This window comes from Canis lupus, chromosome 3 (assembly GCF_011100685.1).
Source record: "Canis lupus familiaris isolate Mischka breed German Shepherd chromosome 3, alternate assembly UU_Cfam_GSD_1.0, whole genome shotgun sequence".
In the NCBI taxonomy this organism is placed as follows: domain Eukaryota; kingdom Metazoa; phylum Chordata; class Mammalia; order Carnivora; family Canidae; genus Canis; species Canis lupus.
The window spans coordinates 8,283,473-8,305,605 of NC_049224.1; the positions used below are offsets into that span (position 1 = coordinate 8,283,473).

Consider the following 22,133-nt stretch of genomic DNA (forward strand, 5'->3'; position numbering starts at 1 on the left):
TGTTCAGCCTGGGCATGACAAAAATATGCACAATGATGAATAAGATGCAGTCACTGGTTTCAAAGACCCTTCAGTGGGAGAGATTTGAAATGTGAGAATGAGTCACTGTGACAATACAAGAGGTCTACGAGAGGTGGTCTACAGAATTATGGCACTCACATCAGATGGGCTTGAGGGAAGGGGGTAGGGTCACAGGGAGAGGTGCTGGTACTCTTGTAACTTAATAAGGGATGATTTCAATAGGTGAGGATGAGAAGGGCAAAGGCAGAAAGAACAGCATCAGTTGGAGGGCATCTTCTTGTAGGAATGGCAAACAGGCTCAGTGTGGCAGAAAATGGGAAAAGTCAGGAAGGAGCATTGCAGGGGATAAGAATTCAGGTGGCACGGATGGGGACCCCAGGACAGAGAATTTAAGAACCTGGATATGGACCAGGAAACACATTTGCTCAGAATGAGGAGTCGCTGTAGAGTTTTGAGCAAGAGAACAGCATTATCAGAGAGGAGTGTTAAGATTATATGGACTGAAAAACATCCTAACAGTTAAAAGCACAGGATCTGGAGCCGGCCTGCCTGAGTCAAGACTCCAGACTCCCTCATGGCTACGCCTCGCCATCAAAAGGAACAAACTATGTATAAACACAATGTCACAGATGAGTCGCTGATGTGTCATGCTGCGTGAAAGAAGCCAGACGCCAAAGACTCCGTACTGTTGTGATTACATTTTTATGTAAATCTACAGAAGGCCAAACCTTAGTGACAGAGAGACTAGGAGGTGCCAGAGGCTGGGGACAGGGAAGGAATGGGAGGGAGCCCACAGGGATCATCACCCATGGGGGTGATGAAAATGTTCTTTACCATGACTCAGGGGGCAATTACACCACTGCAGTATGTTTGTCAGCACTCACTGAATTGTACGCTTTAAATCAGTGAATGTTTTTTTAATTTTTAAGTAAATTATATCTCAAGTAAGCGGATAAAAATGGGGAAAAAAATCATGCAAGGGTAAAACGTTAGATAACAGTTGAAAAAAAAATTGAGCTGAAGAATATTTCTTACATATTAAGAACCTGGCAGCAGGAGCCTCACATGAGGCAGGGGACATATGATCCAGGTAGAGGCATAGACAATAGGCAGTCACGGGTACGGGTGTGTGTGTGTGTGTGTGTGTGTGTGTGTGTGTGTGAATTTTTTTTTCCTAAGGTTCGAGAGTGCTTTAATGGGGAGCGCTCCCGGGTGAGGTTCCATGACTCGGAAGGTGGCCTGAGTCAGGGAAGTCGCCAGCAGGGAATATTCTTAGTGTGAAGGTAACTAGATCCTCTTTTGGAAAAAAAATATGTATTCAACTAATCTTTATTGGACACTTGGCATGGTCTTGGGCCCAGGGGATGCAAGAGGGAACAAGACAGAGAGGTCTCTTCTCTCAAGGCACTTCTATTCTCTTCAACAGATGGACATGAAGTGGAGATTCGCTCCTTGAGTGGTGGCCACTCAGATGGAATTCAGACTTCTGCCCCCGACCCATGGAAGGAATTGTGTGAAGAGCGGCGAGCTAGCAGGACAGTCGTATTCACAGCAATATCTACAATATTAGGTATGTTAAACCTACCAGACACAATAGGTATATTGTAACGACAGGTGGATGCTGCTGTCACGGTGGTTTTACAGGGGATTATTTTATAAAGAGCCTGAGGGAGAAATGGTTGGGCACACGGATATAGAAAGAATTGGCAAAATCTCGTCAGTCTTGTCTACATTTCAAAACTACTTAAAACATTTTCAGACACGTTTCTGAATTAATCCTACGAATGTGTATAGGAGCATATGTTTGGAATTTACTAGCTCTGAACACACCTCAAAGAAAAAAATCACTGGCAGTCGATGATTTCTCCTGTCACAATGGGGTGACAAGATTGTCCTCTAATTAACGTTCTCCTTCCTAACACGGTGTTTCACAGGTTTGCATATTTCTGTTCTCTATGAAGTTCTTTTTTTTCTCTCTCTCTATGAAGTTCTTAATGATAAATGGGTTCTGGAAGGTTTCTTTTGTTGTTGTTTTAAAGGCAAGGAAACAACTTCTGATTCATGTATTTGTAAACTTCTTTTGGGCAAGCTGACATTTTTGAATCTTGGGGAAAACATGTTGAAGAAGTGATGCAAGTGGAAATAAATGATACACGGTCTTCCAACAAACTTAGGGTCCTTCCCCAGCAGCAGCCTCGAAGGCATTTAAAAAAGAGCTAGATTTGGCTTTTATTTGCTTCTGCGGTACTTCAAATCTCTTTGGCTATTATAGGAGGTTTTCAGGTCATCACAAACCAAAGTGAAAAGGGACTATTGTGGGCAGGAACCGCACGAAATACCTTGTTTATCTCAACTGACTCCCACCATAATTGATGGAGGGACTGAAAGTCCCCTTACACCCAACACAGCGTGGGCTTCTAGGCCCAAACTCGCTGTGCTGATTGAACCAATGACAGGTGTAAGATAGAACAGGCTCAACCTCTGGCAGAGCCAAAGAACTCCTGTTGAGTAAGATGAATTTTTTACCCTGAGCTCTGAGCTATTTAGGGCAGGAGCTTAATTTCCTCACCCCTGAGCACAGTTTTTCCATTTTATATAACAGAGTTGGTTACGACAGTGGAAAAACAATACCGAGACTATTTGTTAACTTCTAAACTCGTCTGACCCCACTCCAGTCACCTCTGTAATATTTGCATTTACCCAGGCTACCCATCCATCTGCTTCTTACAGCTCCCGTGTCTGCCTTCGAAGTGTGAGGCAAGTGGATGAAACCACAACAGTGAAATATCTGGGAATACTGCCTTAGCATTTACGAAAAACACATTAAGGGAGATAATATTAATATTTTAACATGTCCAAACGGCAGAGGCTAAATATTATAACTAACAACATCAATTATAGGAAGGGAGGTAAACAGATAATTTGCATTTTCATAGCAAAATGTTCATTCGGTTGCAAGCAGATGATTTACCCATAGCTCAGCACGGCCTCCTGCGTGAAATAATTTTGGTTTCCACAAAGAGCGAAAGCCGCAATAGTTCAGTGGTATCTTCCAGCTTGTCTTTAACTTGCTGTCAGTTCTTGTTGAGAGTTTATTGTTTTTGTTTTAGATTCTATTTCCAAATTAGGACATGTAAAAATCCTCACGTAAGGCTTTTTCAGTTACACATAAAAATTATTAAATAAGGATGTTAAAGTGTTAACTTGCGCGCACATCTGCAGTCTACGGAAGGAAACACTCCAACCTCTCAGAAACATCATTTGCCCTTTGTAAATCGATGTTGCCATGGCAAATGTTTTCATTTAATACTGGATAAGCTGAGGGCGGGAGTACGACACAAGGTACAGCAGAAATGTACTGGCTATTTTTATACACCTTCCTCTTCAAAAATGCACTGAGGTTTGCTGGATGAGGTGACTTTTGCACACTAAGACAAGGCTCTCCCTTTCATGGGTGCCTCAGATTTGTCCCTTTATGTATGTTTAAGTAGAATACATTATCTGTGAAAAGCAATCTGTGCCTGGAAAGACTGTGTTCTGCACTTTTGCTTTAAGAACACAACATTCATGTGGAATGGTTCCAAATGCTCCTCTTGAACGGGGTTATTGAAATATTAATCCAGACTACACAAATCTGAAAATAAGTGAAACAAAGAGGATTTTTCTGGTGGCTAATAAGTGCAAAGAGAATCACTTTTCTTGCTAATGTGGAAAGATATGCATGACTGCCTTCCACAAATATCTTCAGATCAACCAAAAGAATGCCCCCCCCCTTACAAATCTGGCTCTATTTGTTTCTAAAAGTGTACCAATTTCCTAAATTCTTAATTAATAAGGCTCTCTTAATAGCACGGTTGCAAAGCAGAGGAAAAGGAATTAAAAATTTATCAATTAGAGGCATTGTGTGGAAAACTCCTCTGGAGATTTCTAGAACATTAGAGTTTATGTCAGAAAGGTAGATCTTTTTGTTGTTGTCGTTTTGTATTCTTTTTGTGGGTGATGCTGCTTATTTATTAACTTTTATCCGTAACAAAATAATAAATGATTTTTTAATGACAAAACAACTTTTGATGCATGCGAAGGAAAATCTGTTGTCATCCTCCTTCACTGCTACTTCTCTGAGGGAGCCTGTGTTTACAGCTTAATGTGCCTCGTAACCTCCTCCATGGCTGCACAAAAATATGTAACCAGACACACACTTATATAAGGATTTTGTTATTACTAATTTTTATGAAGATGGGATCTCACTCTGCATATGGCTACAGCTTGCTTCTCCCATTTAACATGCAAGGACAATACTTTTAGGGCAACGCACGTGGACCTAGCTCCATCTTTCACTTACTGCACAATGTTCTATAGAATGATATCTCATGATGTCTGCCAGATGGGGCACAGACTCTAGGACTCAAGGGTACGAGAAGACCAGTTAGGAGAGCTACGGTAAAATAATTCAGGAAAGAGAGAACAGTGCATGGGTCAGAGTAGGAAAGGTGGATGTGGTGAGAAAGGATTGGATTCTGGATATATTTGGAAGGAGGACCAACAGAGGTCGTTGGCATATGGCCCACGGGGTGTGTGAAGGAGGGACCAGGAAAGACTCCAGGCTGTTTGGCCCAGAGGAACTATATTAACACAGGGACTGCTATTCACTGGGATGGAGAAGACTAACTCACAGTCTTCCAAACAAGAAAGCCCTTGTGCATGACCGTTTACCTCATGAAAACTAAATAGGTAACTAAGGAACAAAGATCAAAGCTCAGCTCACCTTGCATCGGTATTTTTATTCTCCTTGTTCTGTAAGTCAGAAGACAGGGTTCATGAGATGTCAAAGGTTAAATCCATTTATTAGCCTAACTGGCATATGCAATGGTTTCAGATCAGGGATCAGGAAACTACAGCGCATGGGTGGCTGCCTGTTTTAGTAAATAAATTTTTTTACTGGAACATAGCCAAGCCGCTCATTTCCATATTGTCTAGGGCTGCTTTCTAACTATAGCAGTTACGACTGGGGCCGGATGGCTGGCAAGTTGAAAATATTTACTGTCTGATGCTGTGAGAAATCATTTGCTCATCTCTTAGATTTAGGGAAGGATAAGCCAAAATTGGGTTAAACTGAAGGAGGCTGACTACAAACCAGGTGTCTTTTAACAGCCAGGTGATCAGAAATACGTGATCAGAACTCAGATTAGTGACATTTCCTTCTGGATGGACATGAGGAAATATAAGAAAAAAGTCAAAAAAAAAAAAAAAAGAAAAAAGTCATTCAAGGGTTTAGGATGGAACCAGGGATCTATATTTCGTTTGTATAACAAAAGGAAGCTTGTATTTTATGATATATGTAATAAAAAATATAGGTTTGAGTGCACAGACATATGCAAACATAAAAAATATGCAGAAATGTTTTCTGGAAAATGCATATAGACCGTTAACAGTTTGGCAGCACAGAACTATGAAGTAAATATGGTCTCAGATACAAGTAATCCTGTATTTAAGTCCATGTTCTTCTATTTACCGGCTACATGGCAATACACTGGTTATTTAATATCTCTGAGTTTCAATATCTCATATAAAAAATGAGAATACTAGTATCCTAAACACAAAGTTTTTATGAGAATTCAAAAGATAATGTTTGTAAAGTGTCTAGTACGATGTTGTTATATAATGAGTACTCAACAAATATAGTTTCTCCTTTGAAATATTTACTAGAAAACAAAACAAAAAGAATTCAAAATCTTATTGAGAAAATAGGTGATCATAAGGGATTCTCTTGGACTGTAGTTACCTTTTACTTTTTAGGTTTTATTTTATGTAAATTCTATTAATTTAGTGTTTTAGTAGCTTCCGAAAGAGTTCACTGATTCATCAGTTGCATTTAACGCCCAGTGCTCATTCCATCATGCACCCTCCTTAATGCCTGTCACCCAGTTACCCCATCCCCCTATATTTACTTTTCAAATTATTTTCAAGTATCATATTGATATAAAAATGTCAAAAAATAATCAAAAACAAAAAAGTCCCTTCTGTTTCTCATTTTCAACAAAGAAAGAAAAAAAATGGTCGATGTGCATTTACAGCTCTGAACCCAGATTTATATGACATGCTTAGATTATTCTCGTGGAAGAAAACACTCTTAATAGCTCAATCATAACTTCCCTAAGTGGGCATTACATAGGTCTTAGTAAAAATAAAGAGGAAATGTCATGATTTAAATCTAAACAATTAGCAATGAACTACATATGACTTTAATTTGCAGTTTACAAGTCCATTTAATGTTTTTGTATTCTGTTTAATTCACATAATTGAGCCTTGCTGATGAAGCAAGGGGGTAATTGTACAAATAAATAACCAATGAACGTGACATGTAGCATCTTAAAAGACAGCAATCCCGAACTTTCAAAAAAAGAAAGTGGGAAAAACAATTTGGGTTACTAAATAAATAAAACAAGGGTCTGGTGACCATTCTTTTTAGTAATCACTGAATTTTCTTCGCTATTAGCCTCTCGTTGGGATATTACTCCCTTGGTCTGGGGAAGGGGAAGGGTATAGCATTTTAATCTGTTTTGTTGCTCTTCCTCTAAATCTTGAAATTTTACATACATTGCCTAAGTCTTCCTGAATAAAAAGCAAATACTAGTCCAGAATTAGGATATTTTTCGATTTTCCTTCTTCAATCGCAAGACCACCATATTCCTTTAATCTTTTTGTGGAGGGAGAAAAAAACTAAGAACTAAAACATGCTAAAAGCCATGACTCATGTTCTTTTCATCGTAAGACAATGACTTAATGCAATCAACCTTTACCCTTGATCCATTTTTTTTTTCTAGCAAAGAAATGTGCTGGTACAGAACCAGCTACTAGAGCCACTACTACTGTCTTTTACACTCATGGCCTCACTATTCTTAACATTTTTCTAGGCAGCTCCTCTCAATCAACCGGAATTGCCTCAAAAAGAAACCCATTTGCCATTTGTCCTATTGTACAGACTGAGTCAGAAGAGAATGAGCATGCAGCAACAGAAAGGCAGATGACTAGAGAAGGTAGGATAGGACATGGCCACTGACCACACACAGGTGGTCAGGGAATCTATGGGGGTTCCAGACACACAAACTCTAGAGTCGGGTAGAGATCTATCTGGGCAGTTCCCAGCAATCACCCAGCTGCTCTGGGCAGAGCCTGAATCCATTCTCCCCAATGAGTATAACAGATAACCTACCGCTGGTGCCCAGAAGGTCGCCAGTACCCAGGGATTAATTTTCTGCCCTTACACAATAAGGCTTAATTTGAAAGTCAAACTAATCTTAAAATGGGATATGGGGTATCTCCCTTCCTTTTAGTCTCATGCGAAAGAAAGAAAAGAAAGAAAAGAAAGAAAGAAAGTAAATCACAACCCCCAAAGAATTAAAAACTATTCCAGTAAAAACCCATTTGCGGGGGAAGTATCCTTGCTAATTCTGTCCTGAATTTTTAAGCACTGGTTGGGATTTCTTCTCCACCCACCCCCCCACTGTAATGATTAGATTAAAAATATTGTAACATTATAAATGTTATGCATTTATAACATTATAAGTATTTAACATAATATCCTCCAAATAGGCCATAAGCCTAACTTTGTACAGCTAACCAACTACAAGAAAAAGTCTAATTTAATCAGCATTTTGAACTTAAGAAAATCAAGGCACCATAGCAACTCCGCATTCACCTCATATACTACTTCTGATAAACAGGTTCCAGAAGCAAATGCCACTAATGAGTGAAGTTATGATAGTGGCTTGATCTTTTAAACAGGTGCAGTAGGAAACACGTGTGAAAGCTGGGTTCTTCTTACATGTTTATATGCGCAGGGAAAGCAAGGGGAATCTCTTCCTTTTGATGTCAGAAAATGAAAAGTTAAAATTTATCAGTAAACATTTTCTAACAGTTGTCCATTTTTTGAGAAAAAGCAAAGAGAAACACTGTGGGAAGCTTTTGAGAAAATGTCATAGGAGTACTTTGTTCCTATGGTTAAATTTCCAAGCTACATTCTTTCAGGGTTATTGTAAAATAAGTGAGAACTTAAGACTCTAATTCAAGGTATTTCAACTTGCTGTTCAGGGATATCTGATGTGATCTTTAAACTCAGAATGGTTCCATTTCCTGGTGTTCCTGGGGATAGACGCTTGTGCTCAGGAACACAGGGGAAGGGCAGCTTTCTGATTTCAAAGCATAATCTGTGACTCTTCAAAAGACAAATACAGAATGAGACAAGAATCTGCAAGAGGTTCAAAAAAGGAAAAGGCATATTCCTTTATAGTTCTCAAAATGCTCCCAAAATAAAGGAGGGAAACCCCACATGAACGACAGCCTAACACACCCTAATGGAAACACATTCAATTGTTACACGATTTCGAGTTATTGGGCTCAGAGAAAATATTTGATTCTATAAAATTCTATTTTTTACCAATTCGTTTACATTAGTAAGTCCTTGAGCCAAGACAGAAGAGGATCTCAGTGGTACAAATAACAAATAAAACGCTATATAAACGTAGGATCTGGGGATCCCTGGGTGGCTCAGCGGTGTGGCGCCTGCCTTTGGCCCAGGGCGCGATCCTGGAGTCCCGGGATCGAGTCCCACGTCAGGCTCCGGGCACGGAGCTTACTTCTCCCTCCTCCTGTGTCTGCCTCTCTCTTTCTTTCTGTGTCTATCATAAATAATAAATAAATAAATAAATCCTTAAAAAAAAACTAGGATCTTTAAAGACTTACGTTAGATGAGAATTTTTTAATAAGGCTATTATACAAAGTTCCCAGCAAAGTGGAGAAATCCAGGTTAATTTCAAACTAATGTTAAAAAAAAAAAAAAAAACCACTAACGCTTTCGACTGATGAAACGACTTTTGATACTTTCTTTTCTAAGCAGGTTGAAAGACATGTAGTAGCTTTGAGAAAAAACAACCATTCTCAATGTCCCTTCATTATCTGATTAGGAGAGTCATTTTTAATAGGAATTACTGAGGAATGAGCACATTCCCTGCTTACTTTCTCCAGGTTTCTCTTGCCCAGGTTCTTACTGTCAATCGTTCTTCATTTGGCTAAATTCCCTCTCTTCCAAAATTATTACTATGTCTTACCTTCTCCAGGAAGTTATTTCTGAAAGCATGAAGGTGGGCCATTTCTTTTTCATCCTACGGCTCATTCACATTGTCCTCAGCACACAAAATAACAATAATGATACGAGTTCACATCTCACGAGAACTTCTCACGTTCAGGGCAACTCAACGTGCCATTGGGATGACCCAGCCCAGGCCCCAACACAGTCCCAGGTGGGTGCTATTATCATTCTGTCCACAGATGAAGGAGCACAACCAGCTGGTTCAAAACGATACCCGAGTTGACACTGCAAGAGCTAGGCCACGAATGCTCTCAATTTGGCCCTGAAGCCCATACAACCCACCAGATTTGGCTTAGATTTAGACAATAGACTTTATGTAAAAATCATCATAATTACACCTCGTTCATTTTAAGATCAAACGTCCACAGGATAGTTAACACATCAAACTGATGATTGCACCTTATGAAGACCAGGAACTGGCGGTTTATCCAATTGTTTTGTTCGTTGAAATGAACTGGTGATAGCAAAAGCTCACAGGGCCTCTGATGAAGAAGGGAATCGAATGAGGAAGAAAAAGTGAGGCTATGAGCCTCAAGATACCAGCAGTCCGTGGCTTGGCTGGATTTGAAGCCCGTGCCATCTGACACAAGATTCTGTTTCCTTTACGTCTACTCTACTTAGCTGCTTCCTCTTCTCCCTGTCTTCCCAAAGCCTGAGAAAACACTGATTAAGGAGAAATTTATTAAAGAGGACAGAAATTACTTTTTGAAATTTCAAGTCACTGAAGAGAGTGAGCTTACTTTGAATATAAAACTGATATTACAAGAGATAATTATGCTACCTTCCCCAGACTCTCCAGAGCTGGCTTAATGAGAGCAATTGTTAAAGGCTGCTCTGAAGTCTGTGATATAGCAGAATGGACTGCAGCGCCGAGGCCTGACATGACTGGATACCCGGTGGTAAGACACTGATTTAGACCTGGATCCCACCAGCAAAATTAGCTCCTCGTACTGCATCTGGACGAGAGCGACATGCTCTCCACCTCTGTCCTCCATCTGCTTATTTCTCTTTTCAAGCCTACCTAACAATCTCACGTCTCCGGATCCCTGGGTGGCGCAGCGGTTTAGCACCTGCCTTTGGCCCAGGGCACGATCCTGGAGACCCGGGATCGAATCCCACGTCGGGCTCCCTGCATGGAGCCTGCTTCTCCCTCTGCCTGTGTCTCTGTCTCTCTCTCTCTCTCTGTGTGACTATCATGAACAAATAAATAAAATCTTAAAAAAAAAAAAAAAACAATCTCACATCTCCCAAGGCAAGGACTCAGAGCAGATTCACTGTTGTGCCTCGTTATTGCCAAAACTTAACGATATGTGTTAGAAAAAAACTCTGTTGAGTGAACCTATCTCTTTGACCAACGTGTCTGCCTCAACTACTAACTCAGTTCCTTCCTTCTTGACCTCCTGCCGTTACAAAAAAAAATAACAAAAAAACAAACAAACAAACAAAAAACATTTTAACTCAGTGCCTTTACTTGATTTTAGGTTTTCTTACTCCTGGTTTTCTTGCAAGATTTTTAAAAATTGATCTTTTATTGATTTATTTTTAAAGACCCATTTATTCATTTTTAGAGAGAAAAAGAGTGTGTGTGAGCAAGGGGAGGGGCAGAGGGGGAGGGGGGGAGAGAGAGAATCTCAAGCAGACTTGACCTGAGCCCAGAGCCCCACATGGGGCTCCACCTCACAACCCCAAGATCATGACCTGAGCCGAAAACAAGAGTTGGATGCTCAACTGACTGAGCCACCTAGGTGCCCCTTTATACGATTTTTTAAATATTCTATTCTTCATATTATAGTTATTTTTTTCTTTTGCTCTTTATTTTTGTCCTTGATCATTCTCTTCTCCTGGATTTAGGGGGAGAGGGGTTGGAGGAGAACTACCTCATTTTATTCCCTTCTATCTTTTATTTCTTTCCTCTAATATGTCTCATTTTTCTTTTCTTGTCTTGCGTTCTCTGTTCCCCTTTGGGATCTGTGTTAAATTTGGTTTCATCTGCGCTCTGCAAAAAGAATACTTTCTTCCCCCAAAGTCCTCACACTCTACCACAGCTCTGCATTTTCGTCACCAAGGATGCCAAGTTCAGGAGGGAAGTGGGTTTCCGAGTCCCATCTCTTCCTGGCTGTACCCCACAGGCAGTATCATTTCTCACACAGAGACTATCATTTCTCATGAAGGTTTCCGAGCTATAGGCGGGCTGGATCAGGTCAGTAAATTACTCCTGGCACTTACGTGATGGAGGAAACAACAGTTTGAGCTGACAAGGCCGCACAACTGAATCATGTACCCAGTTAGGTAGTTTCAGTTACAAGTCAGGGAAAACCCAACTCACCCTGGTAGAGACAAAAAAGCCTAACATAAGTGAAAACTCCCTAGGTAGCAAGGCCACCAAGAACATCTGTTCTTTCAGTGTCTCTACACTGCCTTGTACAGTATTTAGTTTTATCCTCATGAACACGGCAGGACCCGGGGACTACATGCCTTGTGCACACATGCAACAGAACAACGCATTCCTAGCAAAAGTCCTAAGATTTAATGGTACTGGTCTAGGTCACACACCTTCCTCTGAACCCATGGGCATGGAAGGGGAGGTGGGGGCAGTGATTCCTAATCCTCATCCACGTGCGTCACCTCCAGATCCTGGCTAGGAAGCTCCTAGAAACCACCTGTTTTAAAGAGAAGGAGCAATGAGGAAGTGTCTGCTGGGAAGGCAACAGGCAAATGTCCATTGCGTGAGGCAAAGCTGTATGCAGATGGCGGAAAATAACGAGCTGTAACTTCATGGGGGTTCTTTTTGCCATGGAGTTGTTTTGGTAATTATAAAATCATAAAAAATTTTAATTCATGAACATTTTAAGCACATTTTAATTTATGAAAATTGAGCTTCTCTATTTTTTTAATAATCAATTCCTCTAGGAACTCTTTCTGAAAATACTGGCTCCAACACAGTTACCTATTATTATTACTGTTAAATAACTTAAATATTATTACTGCAAAATAACTAGAAGAAAAAATAACAGAATAATAATGAACCCTGACAAATGACTATTCGAAAAAATATTAACATTCCTGTGGGAAAAGTGTTTAATGACATATTAGCAGAATTCTTTTTTTTTAAGATTTTATTTATTTATTCATGAGAGACACAGAAAGAGAGAGGCAGAGACACAGGCAGAGGGAGAAGCAGACTCCATGCAGGGGGCCCAATGTGGGACTCGATCCCAGGACCCCAAGATCATGACCTGAGCCAAAGGCAGACACTTAACTACTGAGGCATCCCAGATTTTTTTTTTTTTAAAAGCGTTATAATGTCAGTTTTAACATAAAGCAAATATAGGTGAAAAAAACCACTTGTAAAAAGTGAGAAGAGATGAGAAGAAGCACATTTCACAGGTGAGGAACCATCACTGGTCTCTCCCACTCTCAATCTCATTACACCTCTTCTGACTAAATACTGAATCCAGAGCTTATGGAAGTAAAGGCCAGAATAGTAAACAACTGAATGTACAGAAAAGTCATCGCCTGATTATTTGGGAATTCACTACAACAGTGAAGTAGTTATTTATAGATAGCTAGATAATACCCAGGTTTTCAGAGAAATGAATGTCCATCCTTAGTCCCCACAAAAGGACCATGTGTATTTTCTTAGAGCATCTGGATGTCAATTTCCAAGGAATTCTCTACAATAAGTAGAATACTTTTGTTTTTGAAAGAAAGAAAGAAAGAAAGAAAGAAAGAAAGAAAGAAAGAAGAAAGAAAGAAAGAAAGAAAGAAAGAAAGAAAGAAAGAAAGAAAGAAAGAAAGAAAGAAAGAAAATACAATGTTATTTGCAACAATGACATCAGCCACTGCAGCTCTACAACACCCGGTCTTCCCCTGTCTCCACAGCCCTTCAAAAGGAGAAGACTATCTTTTAATGACACACATAAATCCCTGCAGTGCCTGGCTGCAAAGCGTAATTAATTCTGGCCTTTTTATGCTTAATGAAACACCTTGCACACATGACAGCAGTGAGTTCGAGCTTCTTCTAAGACAGGGAAAGCCTTAGCAACAACCTAGTTCTCCTCAAAATGCTCTGTAGGTCACAACTGTATGAGCTCTGCCAATTATTTCTTCAAAATAGACCTCTTATATATAACAAGCAAAACACACCAAAGAAAACTCACAATCGACCACCTGTCTGAAGAGTTTTTCATAAGTTTTAAAAGTGTGCAATGTTTTGTTTGTCAAATTCTTGGCAGTAAACACGTGCTTTTATTTCTCAATTTGTGACTGCGATAGAAGGGTATTTCTCAGATGCAGCTGCTCAATATCATTTCCCTTTATTAGAATAATTTTTCATATTTTAATACATCCTTACGCGCCGTATTACAAAGGCTATTAGTCCACTGAGAGTTCCAAAACATGGATTTCCAAGGTTCCATTTCAAAACACAAATAATAGTATGAGTAAATGTTTTAACAAGAAATTTAAAAGGAAAGATTTACCTTGAAAGAGTTACTCCTCTTTATAGAAATTCAATTATTCTGGTCCTATCTGAGGAGTCCTGAAAGCAAGTGCGTACTTTCAAAGAAGTTACTACTCCGGTAAATGCAGTTTCCCCACTTCAATCACAGTACACAGAACAAGGGATAAGGAAATAGAAAATTCCTCTCACCTGTTTAGGTGTAACTCCAGGCATGTGAATATCCAATGCAAAATCTGATGAATCAATAGGAATTACTGGTCTGGTGGTACCAAGACATTCATTGGAAAATGACCTGGTATTTTCCTTAAACCTTAAAAAAGAGGAACGTTTCAATATCCTTGAACTTACATAATGGAATCTTAACACGAGAAGGAAAAAAAAAAAAAAAAGAATCCTAAGACCTTTAGATGAAAGATTATCGCTTTAGATCCAAACACATCTCTACAAGATACAATGACTATATAATGTTCTAAACCCTCAGAATTGCATTTTCTAGTCTAGGAGCCACGTATGCCCAACTTGGAAGCAAAATATCACCAAAGCAAGCAGGCAGGCTCTATTTAAAACTCGATTCATCATATTTAAAACTTCTATTTCATCAAATAGATGAAAATGCAATATTGGTAAATTAGAAATTAACACAGGCATGCCAGTTTTCTAATGGCATAAACCTTAACCAAAGCCCAGGGAGATTTTTATAACTATTTCCTAAGTGTCCAGCATCACTAACCAGAAACAAAACACCCACAATATCGCTAGGAGGCAGAGCTGGGGGGGCGGGGGGGGCGGGGGCCTGCTGTGTGAATTACAAATGTCCAAGCACATGAATACTTAATAGGGTGCTAAGGAGGAGCGTGCGCCCCGCTCAGGGGTCCCTCCCAGCTCTCCCGGGCCCCCCATCGCCTTCCCCCACCGCGTATCGGTGTCGCTGTTTCATCCCTGGAGCTGCTTCGGGCCTGAAGGACCCAGCAGGGAGCGGACAGCGCGGGAAACCGCAACTTTAATGGGAGTTTTCGGGACGGCCGGGCAGCTGGGCTCCGCAGGGCGGGCCGCTCTGCAAGGGGCTCCCCACGGGGTACGGGGTACGGGGTACGGCTCCGGGGGGCGCCAGGGGGAGCCCCGAAAGTCCAGGATGCTGGCGCGGGCCGCAGGACGCGGCTGGGGGCGGGGCGGGCTCCTCGGGGTCGGGGTCGGGGTCGGGGTCCGGGCTCCTCCGGGTCCCGGGTTGGTCGGGGGGGGGGGGGGGTTGTCAGGGTCTGGGCTCCTCGGGCTCGGGCTCGGGGTCGAGGTCGGGGGTCTGCTCGGGGTCCAGGTCGGGGCCCAGGCTCCTCCGGGTCCTGGGTTCGGTCGGGGGGTGGGGGGCGGGGTCGGGGTCTGGGCTCCTCGGGGTCGGGGTCTGTCCGGGCTCGGGCTCGGCTCGGGGTGCGGGGTGGGCTCGGGGTTGGGGTCCGGGGTCGGGCTCGGGGTCGGCTCGGGGTCCGGGCTCGGGGTGTGCTCGGGCTCGGAGTCCGGGGTGGGCTCGGGGTCGGGGTCCGGGGTCAGGCTCGGGCTCGAGGTCTGCTCGGGGTCCGGGCTCGGGGTCGGGGTCCGCTCGGGCTCGGGGTCCTGCTCGGGGTCGGGGGTCCAGGGTCTGCTCGGGGTCGGGGTCGGGGTCTGCTCGGGCTCGGGCTCGGGGTCCGAGATCTGCTCGGGGTCGGGGGTCCAGGGTCTGCTCGGCGTCAGGGTCCGGGCTCAAGGTCTGCTCGGGCTCGGGCTCGGGGTCTGCTCGGGGTCGGGGTCGGGGGTCCAGGGTCTGCTCGGGGTCGGGGGTCCAGGGTCTGCTCGGCGTCAGGGTCCGGGCTCGAGGTCTGCTCGGGCTCGGGGTCCGCGGTCTGCTCGAGGTCTGCTCGGGCTCGGGGTCGGGGTCCGGGGTCGGGGGTGCGCCGGGGTGGGGGGTGTCGGGGGAGCCGCGGGCACCCACCTCTTCCACACGGAGAGCGGGCCCCGGAAGCCGAGGGCGCGGGCGAGGCCGAGGAGCAGGAGCAGCAGCAGCAGCAGCAGCAGCGGGCGCGGGGGGCGGCCCATGGCGGCGGCGGGGGCGCGGGGCGCGGGGCGCGGGGCGCGGGGGCCGGGGCCGGGGCCGGGGCCGGGGCCGCCTCCGGGGCCGCGCGCCACCCTCAGGGCTCAGGCCCGCCGGGGAGCGCGCGGGCTCTCGCTCCCACCCGCGTCGGGCATCGCTCGGAACCTGCAAAACAGAAGCGGATAACGGATGGCTACCACGCGGCGCCTCTGCGCCTCTGCGCCCCGCGCCCCGCGCCCCCCGCGCTCCACTGCCCGGCTCCCCGCTCCCGCCCTCCCGCTCCTCCTCCCCCTCCTCCTCCCTCCCCCCTCCCGGCACCCAAACCGCACTCAGGACCTCCGCTCAATGCAAAGTTCTGCACGCGAGAGACTCAGGCGCGGGGGCGGGGGGGGGGGGGGACCCCACAACCAAGGGGGGCAGAGACGGAGCCCTTGCGCTCAACAGTGACCAAACCGAAAAAGACTGAACACAGGCGGGTTCACACTCGTGCACCGGCCGCGCCGCAGATTTAAGGAGAAAGGCCCCTCCCCCGGTCAAGGATCATCACCCAAGAAGTGGTCTCTGGGATTCTCAGGATGATTTTAAAACAGGTCCAGGACCTACAGCTAATGTGGTATCTGGCATGTAAATGCCTACTTAAAAATCCTTATTGGATACCCAAAAGTAATAATTTCTTGCACATGCATCCCCAAAGAGAGTCTTTGCTGAAAAAAGTTTGGAGATTCCGGATGCAATGCAATTACAAACAGTGGGGAGCAAGCAGCTCGGCCGGCCCCCAAACGAATTTTTTATCTACAAAAGGTATGATCAAGAATTTAATATACATGAGAAGCCATGCAGAACTCAGGATTTTAGAAGATTCAAGGAAGCTAAATTTTGAAATAGGCTCGCTTTGACTTGACTATTTTTCGGAATATGCTTCAGGCTACTTATCAAGTTTGTGACTTTTAGTTACAAAATATTATTTTAAGATGTATCATTCATAATATGAAAATAGTTTCAAAGAACCATATGTCTGAAAGTTTTATTTCAATCACTAATGATAATTAACCATGATTTGAGGAAATCTCAAATAAATGCCTTAGCCAGGGGAATAAAAGTAAAAACCAAAAATCAGGAAGATCATACAGAAGTGCATCATAATAATACATTAGCCTCTAAAATATCTTTTGGAATTCACAGTATATTGAGGCTAATCTAAAATAAACAAATATGCAAAAAAAAAAAAAAAGCATGAACATTAAATTAAATTAAAAAAACTTCATGGTCAATGCTTTCTAGGAGAAACAAGCCTTACATCAAATACAAATAACACATGACTGACTATCCAACCAATCCAAGGGTGCTTGGGCCCACCAGCTCCCAAAGACCACAGTTAATTTACATAAGCAATGGCATTTTTAAAAGACTGATGATATCTGTTTGAATTTTGTCTTTGGCTTGCTCTTTGAGCTTCCAGCAACAAAAACCTTCAACTTTGTCTGAATCCTGTGGGTAAAGGAAAGAAGTCCTTGTAGGGGAAGAGAAACAACTGGCCTGAAGGCTATACTATTGCCTTTGCGACAAAATATAATCCTGTCTCATGACAATACCTCACATTCCCTGAAGTTCTTTTCCTTTTTTTTTCCAATATATGTGAAGAAGGGATTATATTTTATTATTTCATGCAGAACAGGATTCAAGGACAGTCCTTCCAGTTGGCAGGGAGATACGGTATTAGACCAAACACTTGAAACAAATTTAGTATTAAAATTCTCTAACAGGAACACATCCTTAAGCACTAGCCTTTGAAAAAAATATCCCACTTATCTCGGATTGATTTTATTACCTTTGATGTCCCTAAAACACCCACTAAGAGATAAAGAACTGAAGTTGTGGGTAGAAGCAAAGTTGATATTTACAGCCATGAGCTGAACAGAAGGTCCTATGAAATGAAATGAAAGCTAATTTTGCTTCTTGGTGCTCCATGCCTTGTAAACTAAAGACAAAATACCAATCACCATAGGAAAAAAAAAAATCATGAGTCACCATTTCATTTGTTATAGTTCTTGATCATTGTGGAATATGCAATATTCAAATCTTAGTGGCCAATTGACTCAGGATTTTAAAAATTCAAAATACAGTTCCTTGAGATAATCCACTCCCTCACCCAAAAAAACCTATTTCGTCGTATCGTATTCTGTTCAAAATATTGTTGGGTTTTAGAAAATGAATTAAACTGAAAGGGAATATAGTCTATTAAGGGAGATGAGGACTTAACACAATTAATAGAAACTATGTTTAGAATGTAGTATTCCTACACTCCAGTACTATATAAAGGACTTGGGATTTTGAGGAAGAAAAGATCATTTTAACCTTCAAGAGGAAAGTAAGAAAAAGAAAATGGTAAAGTGGTTGTCAGTGGAAGCAGGAGGGTTGGGTTTTCACCATGGGAGATGAGCAGTGTATACTTCAGGTTCAGGGAATGGCAGGGGCAGAGGAGCCCAAGTGATAGAGCCCAAGTGGTGGGCAAGTGCAGATTTACTATTTCATTTGTAATACAAAGCAAAAATTGTTTCTACATCCACAAATTCTTAGGAAGGATGATGTATAGTTGATAGCAGTACAGGTATTATTTTCAGGAACAGTAATATTACGTAGTAAGTACAGCCTAGTACAGAGGACCGTAAAACTAATTTGGCTTTCATGAAGCAAGCATTCCATTCCTCTCAATTTTCGTTTTGTTTTTTTTTTTAAAAAGAAGGTAGTTGAAATTTGTAATTGATCAAAGAATCAAATAACTATATTGGTCACTAATTCATAAATTCATTTATTCAACTAGAGAGAATCAAGATAGCATAGTGGCTAAGAGCTTGTAAGCCAAAGAAAAACTGCCCGGACGCCTGGCTCCATCCCTGAATAGCCCTGTGAAACTGGGCAAGTGCCTCGCCTCCCTTTGCCTCAATTTCCTCAAAAGTAAAATGAATGATCCCACCACCTGTAGGGCTGTTACAAGAAGTGCATGCATTCATATCCTTAGAACAGTATCAGACACATAATACATGTTCGCTATTACTATTCTTGCAACAAGTATTTATTGAGTGCCTAAGTGTATATTAATGCTAGGGATGGTGATGAGCAAGAGAGAGAGTTCTCAGTCTTTACTTTCTAGTGGGAGGGAAAAAAAAAAAAAACAATGGAAATAACTACCAAATGATAAATTTCATCTTCCTTTAAGGCGATTTTATGTGGTTTCCTACAATGACTTATGATTAAACCGATGAAAGGCTGCATATCATAGCGATTCAACTCTAGGGATTTATTCTTAGGCAAAAATTGATAAAGTGTTTAAAGTGATATTTACTGACACTGTTTATAATAATAAAGAACCATTTGTTCATAATAGCAAAGAACTGGAATCAATTGAGATGCTCATCAATGGGAGATTGGCAAGAAATTTTTTTTGGATATAAAAACTTGAATCCTATGCATCGCTTTAAAAAAGGACAAGATGCGTCTCTTTTCTGTAGGAAAGGTCATATTCGAGGACATAATGTTTTTTCTTCTTCCATAATTAAAAAAAAAACATGTTTAAACTATCTCAAACTTACAGAAATGTTCCAAGTACAAAGAATTTTTTTTTGTAACTATTTGAGAGTAAGTTGCTGATGTGGTGCTTCATCATCCCTGAACACTTCAGTGTGCATTTCCTAAATTATATTCCACTACACAATCATAAGATAGCCATCAAAATAAACGTATTTCCATTAACACATTACTACCATCCAATCCTCAGGCTCCAAACTTTGCCAACTAGCCTTACAATATCCCTTATAGCAAAAGAATCTAGTTCAGAATCCAGCGTTGTGTGTAAAGTTGTTGCGTGTCTAGTTGCCTTCATTCCAAGTTTCTCGTTCCGTCTTTATCTTTTCTGACCTTGACTCTAAGACTGCAGGCCAGTTGTTTCTGTAGAATGCCTCTTAATTAGTATTTGTTTTCTGTTTCATAAGGACTAGATTCAGGGTATGCCTCTCTGGGAGGAATATCACAGAAGTAATGCTATGTTCTTCTCAATTTTCTGTATTCGTTGTCCTTTGCCACATATCAAATCATCCCAAAACATAGTAGTTGAAAACAACAAAGATTACCTCAAATGGTCTCTGTGCATGTGGACAAGAAAAAGGTTGGCTGGGTGATTCTCTCATGAGGTTGCAATCAAGATGTTGGCAAGGGCTACGGTCATCTGAAGGCTTGACTGGGGCTGAAGGATCTGCTTGCAAGGTGGCCTACTCACAGGGCTGGTGAGTCAGCGCTGGCTGTTGCCAGAAACAGCTTCTCTTCACTCTGTAGCCCTCTCTCTAAGTCGACTTAAGGACCCTCACAGCACGGCAGCTGCCTTCCCTCAGAGTGAGCAAGGTCTTTTAGCCTCTAGCATCTGTAGTCATATGCCATCACTTCTATAACATGCTGTGTTACCAGGTCAGCCCCACTAGCGTGGACAAAGGCGACCCAAGGGCAGGAAAACCGAGAGGCAAGGATTATCTTCTCAAAGCCTGGCTACAACAGCATCTCATGAGGTGGCATGCAATTCTGATTTGTTCCATTACTGATGTTAATTTTAATCTTTTGATTAAGGTGGTGTCTTCCAGGCTTTTCCACTATAAAGATATCATTTTTCCCTTGGTAGCTAATGTTTTTCTGATGGAAAAGTCATTTTTGACTTAATAAATATTCTAATTCTTTTTTTTTTTAATGTTTCACTTTTTTTTTTTAAGATTTTATTTACTCATGAGAGACACACAGAGAGAAGCAGAGGCACAGGGAGAGGGAGAAGCAGGCTCCCTGCAGGGAGCCCGCTATGGGACTCAATCCCAGGACCCTGGGATCACAACCTGAGCCGCCAGCAGACACTCAACCACTGAGCCACCCAGGCGCCCCTAAATATCCCTAAATATTCTAATTCTTAGTCGACTTTCATTTTATTCAGTTATTTATTACACCATTAGGGACTCATTGTTTCTTTATTCAGTGGGTTTTAATCTCTTACTAACTCCATGTATTTACACTATTTATTTTGATGCTCCAACTGTCTCAGTTGCGGCCTCTTGAAGGTAGCTTCTGCATCTTTCTGACACATCCCATCATCCCTTCAGCACTTTCTGGCTTTTTTGGCCCTTTCTCCCATCTGGGTTCAAAACCCCACATGAGGCTTTTGTCTTTGTGCTCCTCATTCCCCCTTGGACTTTGCTGACATCCTACAGTGGGCTGTCCCCACACACGGATGCCTTCTTTACCTCATTTGGACTATGACACATCCCGTCCCATGCTCCACACTGATGCCCTCCTAACCCGAGGTGCGTTCCACACCCTATGCCCGGCTGCCCTTCCTGAATGCCTATCCTGCTCAGCCCCACATAACAGCTGTAGGACTGGAATGTCCAGAAAGAGAAAAGAAATCACATTATAAAACAGTATACACATATATTTATAAATCTGAAGTAGTATGACTCCGTTGGATTTCCAATGGTTTTTCTACGGGGATAAGTGGGGGGGAAAGGTAAACTTTCACTTTCCATTTATATGCTTTTGCTGTCTTTTAATTTTTACAAGCTTGTATTACTTTTTGTAATCAGAAAAATACAGATACACATATGGATGTAGATACGCATTATAAAATATTTTATTGGATGTGAAGCTATATATTTCAATTTACATGTTAATTTCTATCTGAGCTAGGTGATGCTTTGAAAAACAAATGACTCTCCTTTCTTGGCAATCACCTTACGAACTAAATTTTATGGTGGTTTTATAGCTGTAATGCAGGGTTTCTCCAGCTCAGTACCAGCAACAGTTTGGGCCAAATACTTCTTTGTTGCAGGGGACTGGCCTGTGCATTACAGGACATTCAGCAGCATCTCTAGACTCTACCCACTATATTCCAGCTGTACTTCCTTCAGTCGTGGACAAGAAAAATGTCTCGAACACTACCAAGTGTCTTCTGGAAGGTAAAAATCACCTAGGTTGAGGATCAGTGTTGTCATATGGCTCATTAAGATGAAGCTTAATTTGTAAATCAAATGTCATGCAATTCCCTTCAAATATATATGAGGCATAAATTGCCAAAAAACTTGCAGATATGGAACTTCGAAAATAACAATCAAAAAAGCAAGTAATGTTTATTGACCTATGTGCCAGGGGTTGATTTTATACATATTATCTCACTGAATTCTTATGACTTTGAAGCACAGGCTACTATTCCCATTTTATGGATGATGGACCTAAGCCTTAGAAAAATAATTAACTTGTTCTGGTTCCTCAGCAGTAGAGTAAGGATTCAGATCCTGGCTTGTTGACTCCGGAATATATTCTCTCAGCCCCTGTTTTTCAACATAAAAAAGACTCTCTCTATTCACAGGTGGTGTTTTCTTCAAGTGCAAAAGGGCAAGTCCTCTGAATATCATTTT

The 22,133-nt window shown here is 42.1% G+C and overlaps 2 protein-coding genes across 15 annotated transcripts in view; both read right to left on the minus strand.

The window, feature by feature from the left end:
* PAM (peptidylglycine alpha-amidating monooxygenase) overlaps window positions 1-15,702 on the minus strand; it is a 150,348-nt gene extending 134,646 nt beyond the window's left edge. For all 11 annotated transcript variants that reach the window (XM_038532232.1, XM_038532229.1, XM_038532228.1 and 8 more), the window contains exons 1-2: window positions 15,592-15,702; window positions 13,821-13,941 (exon numbers count right to left, since the gene is read on the minus strand). In XM_038532232.1, the coding sequence (XP_038388160.1) occupies window positions 13,821-13,941; window positions 15,592-15,695 (225 nt within the window). In that variant the 5' untranslated portion in view covers window positions 15,696-15,702. The remainder of the gene's footprint in view (window positions 1-13,820; window positions 13,942-15,591) is intronic.
* A 38-nt stretch (window positions 15,703-15,740) lies between these two features.
* The window catches only part of LOC119871051 (collagen alpha-2(IV) chain-like), a 125,817-nt gene continuing 119,424 nt past the window's right edge, over window positions 15,741-22,133 (minus strand). For 3 of the 4 annotated variants that reach the window (XR_005356598.1, XR_005356600.1, XR_005356601.1), the window contains one exon: window positions 15,741-15,855. Coding sequence is in view for 1 of the 4 variants with exons in the window: in XM_038532238.1 (XP_038388166.1) it covers window positions 15,795-15,855 (61 nt within the window). In the remaining 3 variants the exon portion in view is untranslated. The remainder of the gene's footprint in view (window positions 15,856-22,133) is intronic. The other variant, XM_038532238.1, reaches the window with a different exon arrangement.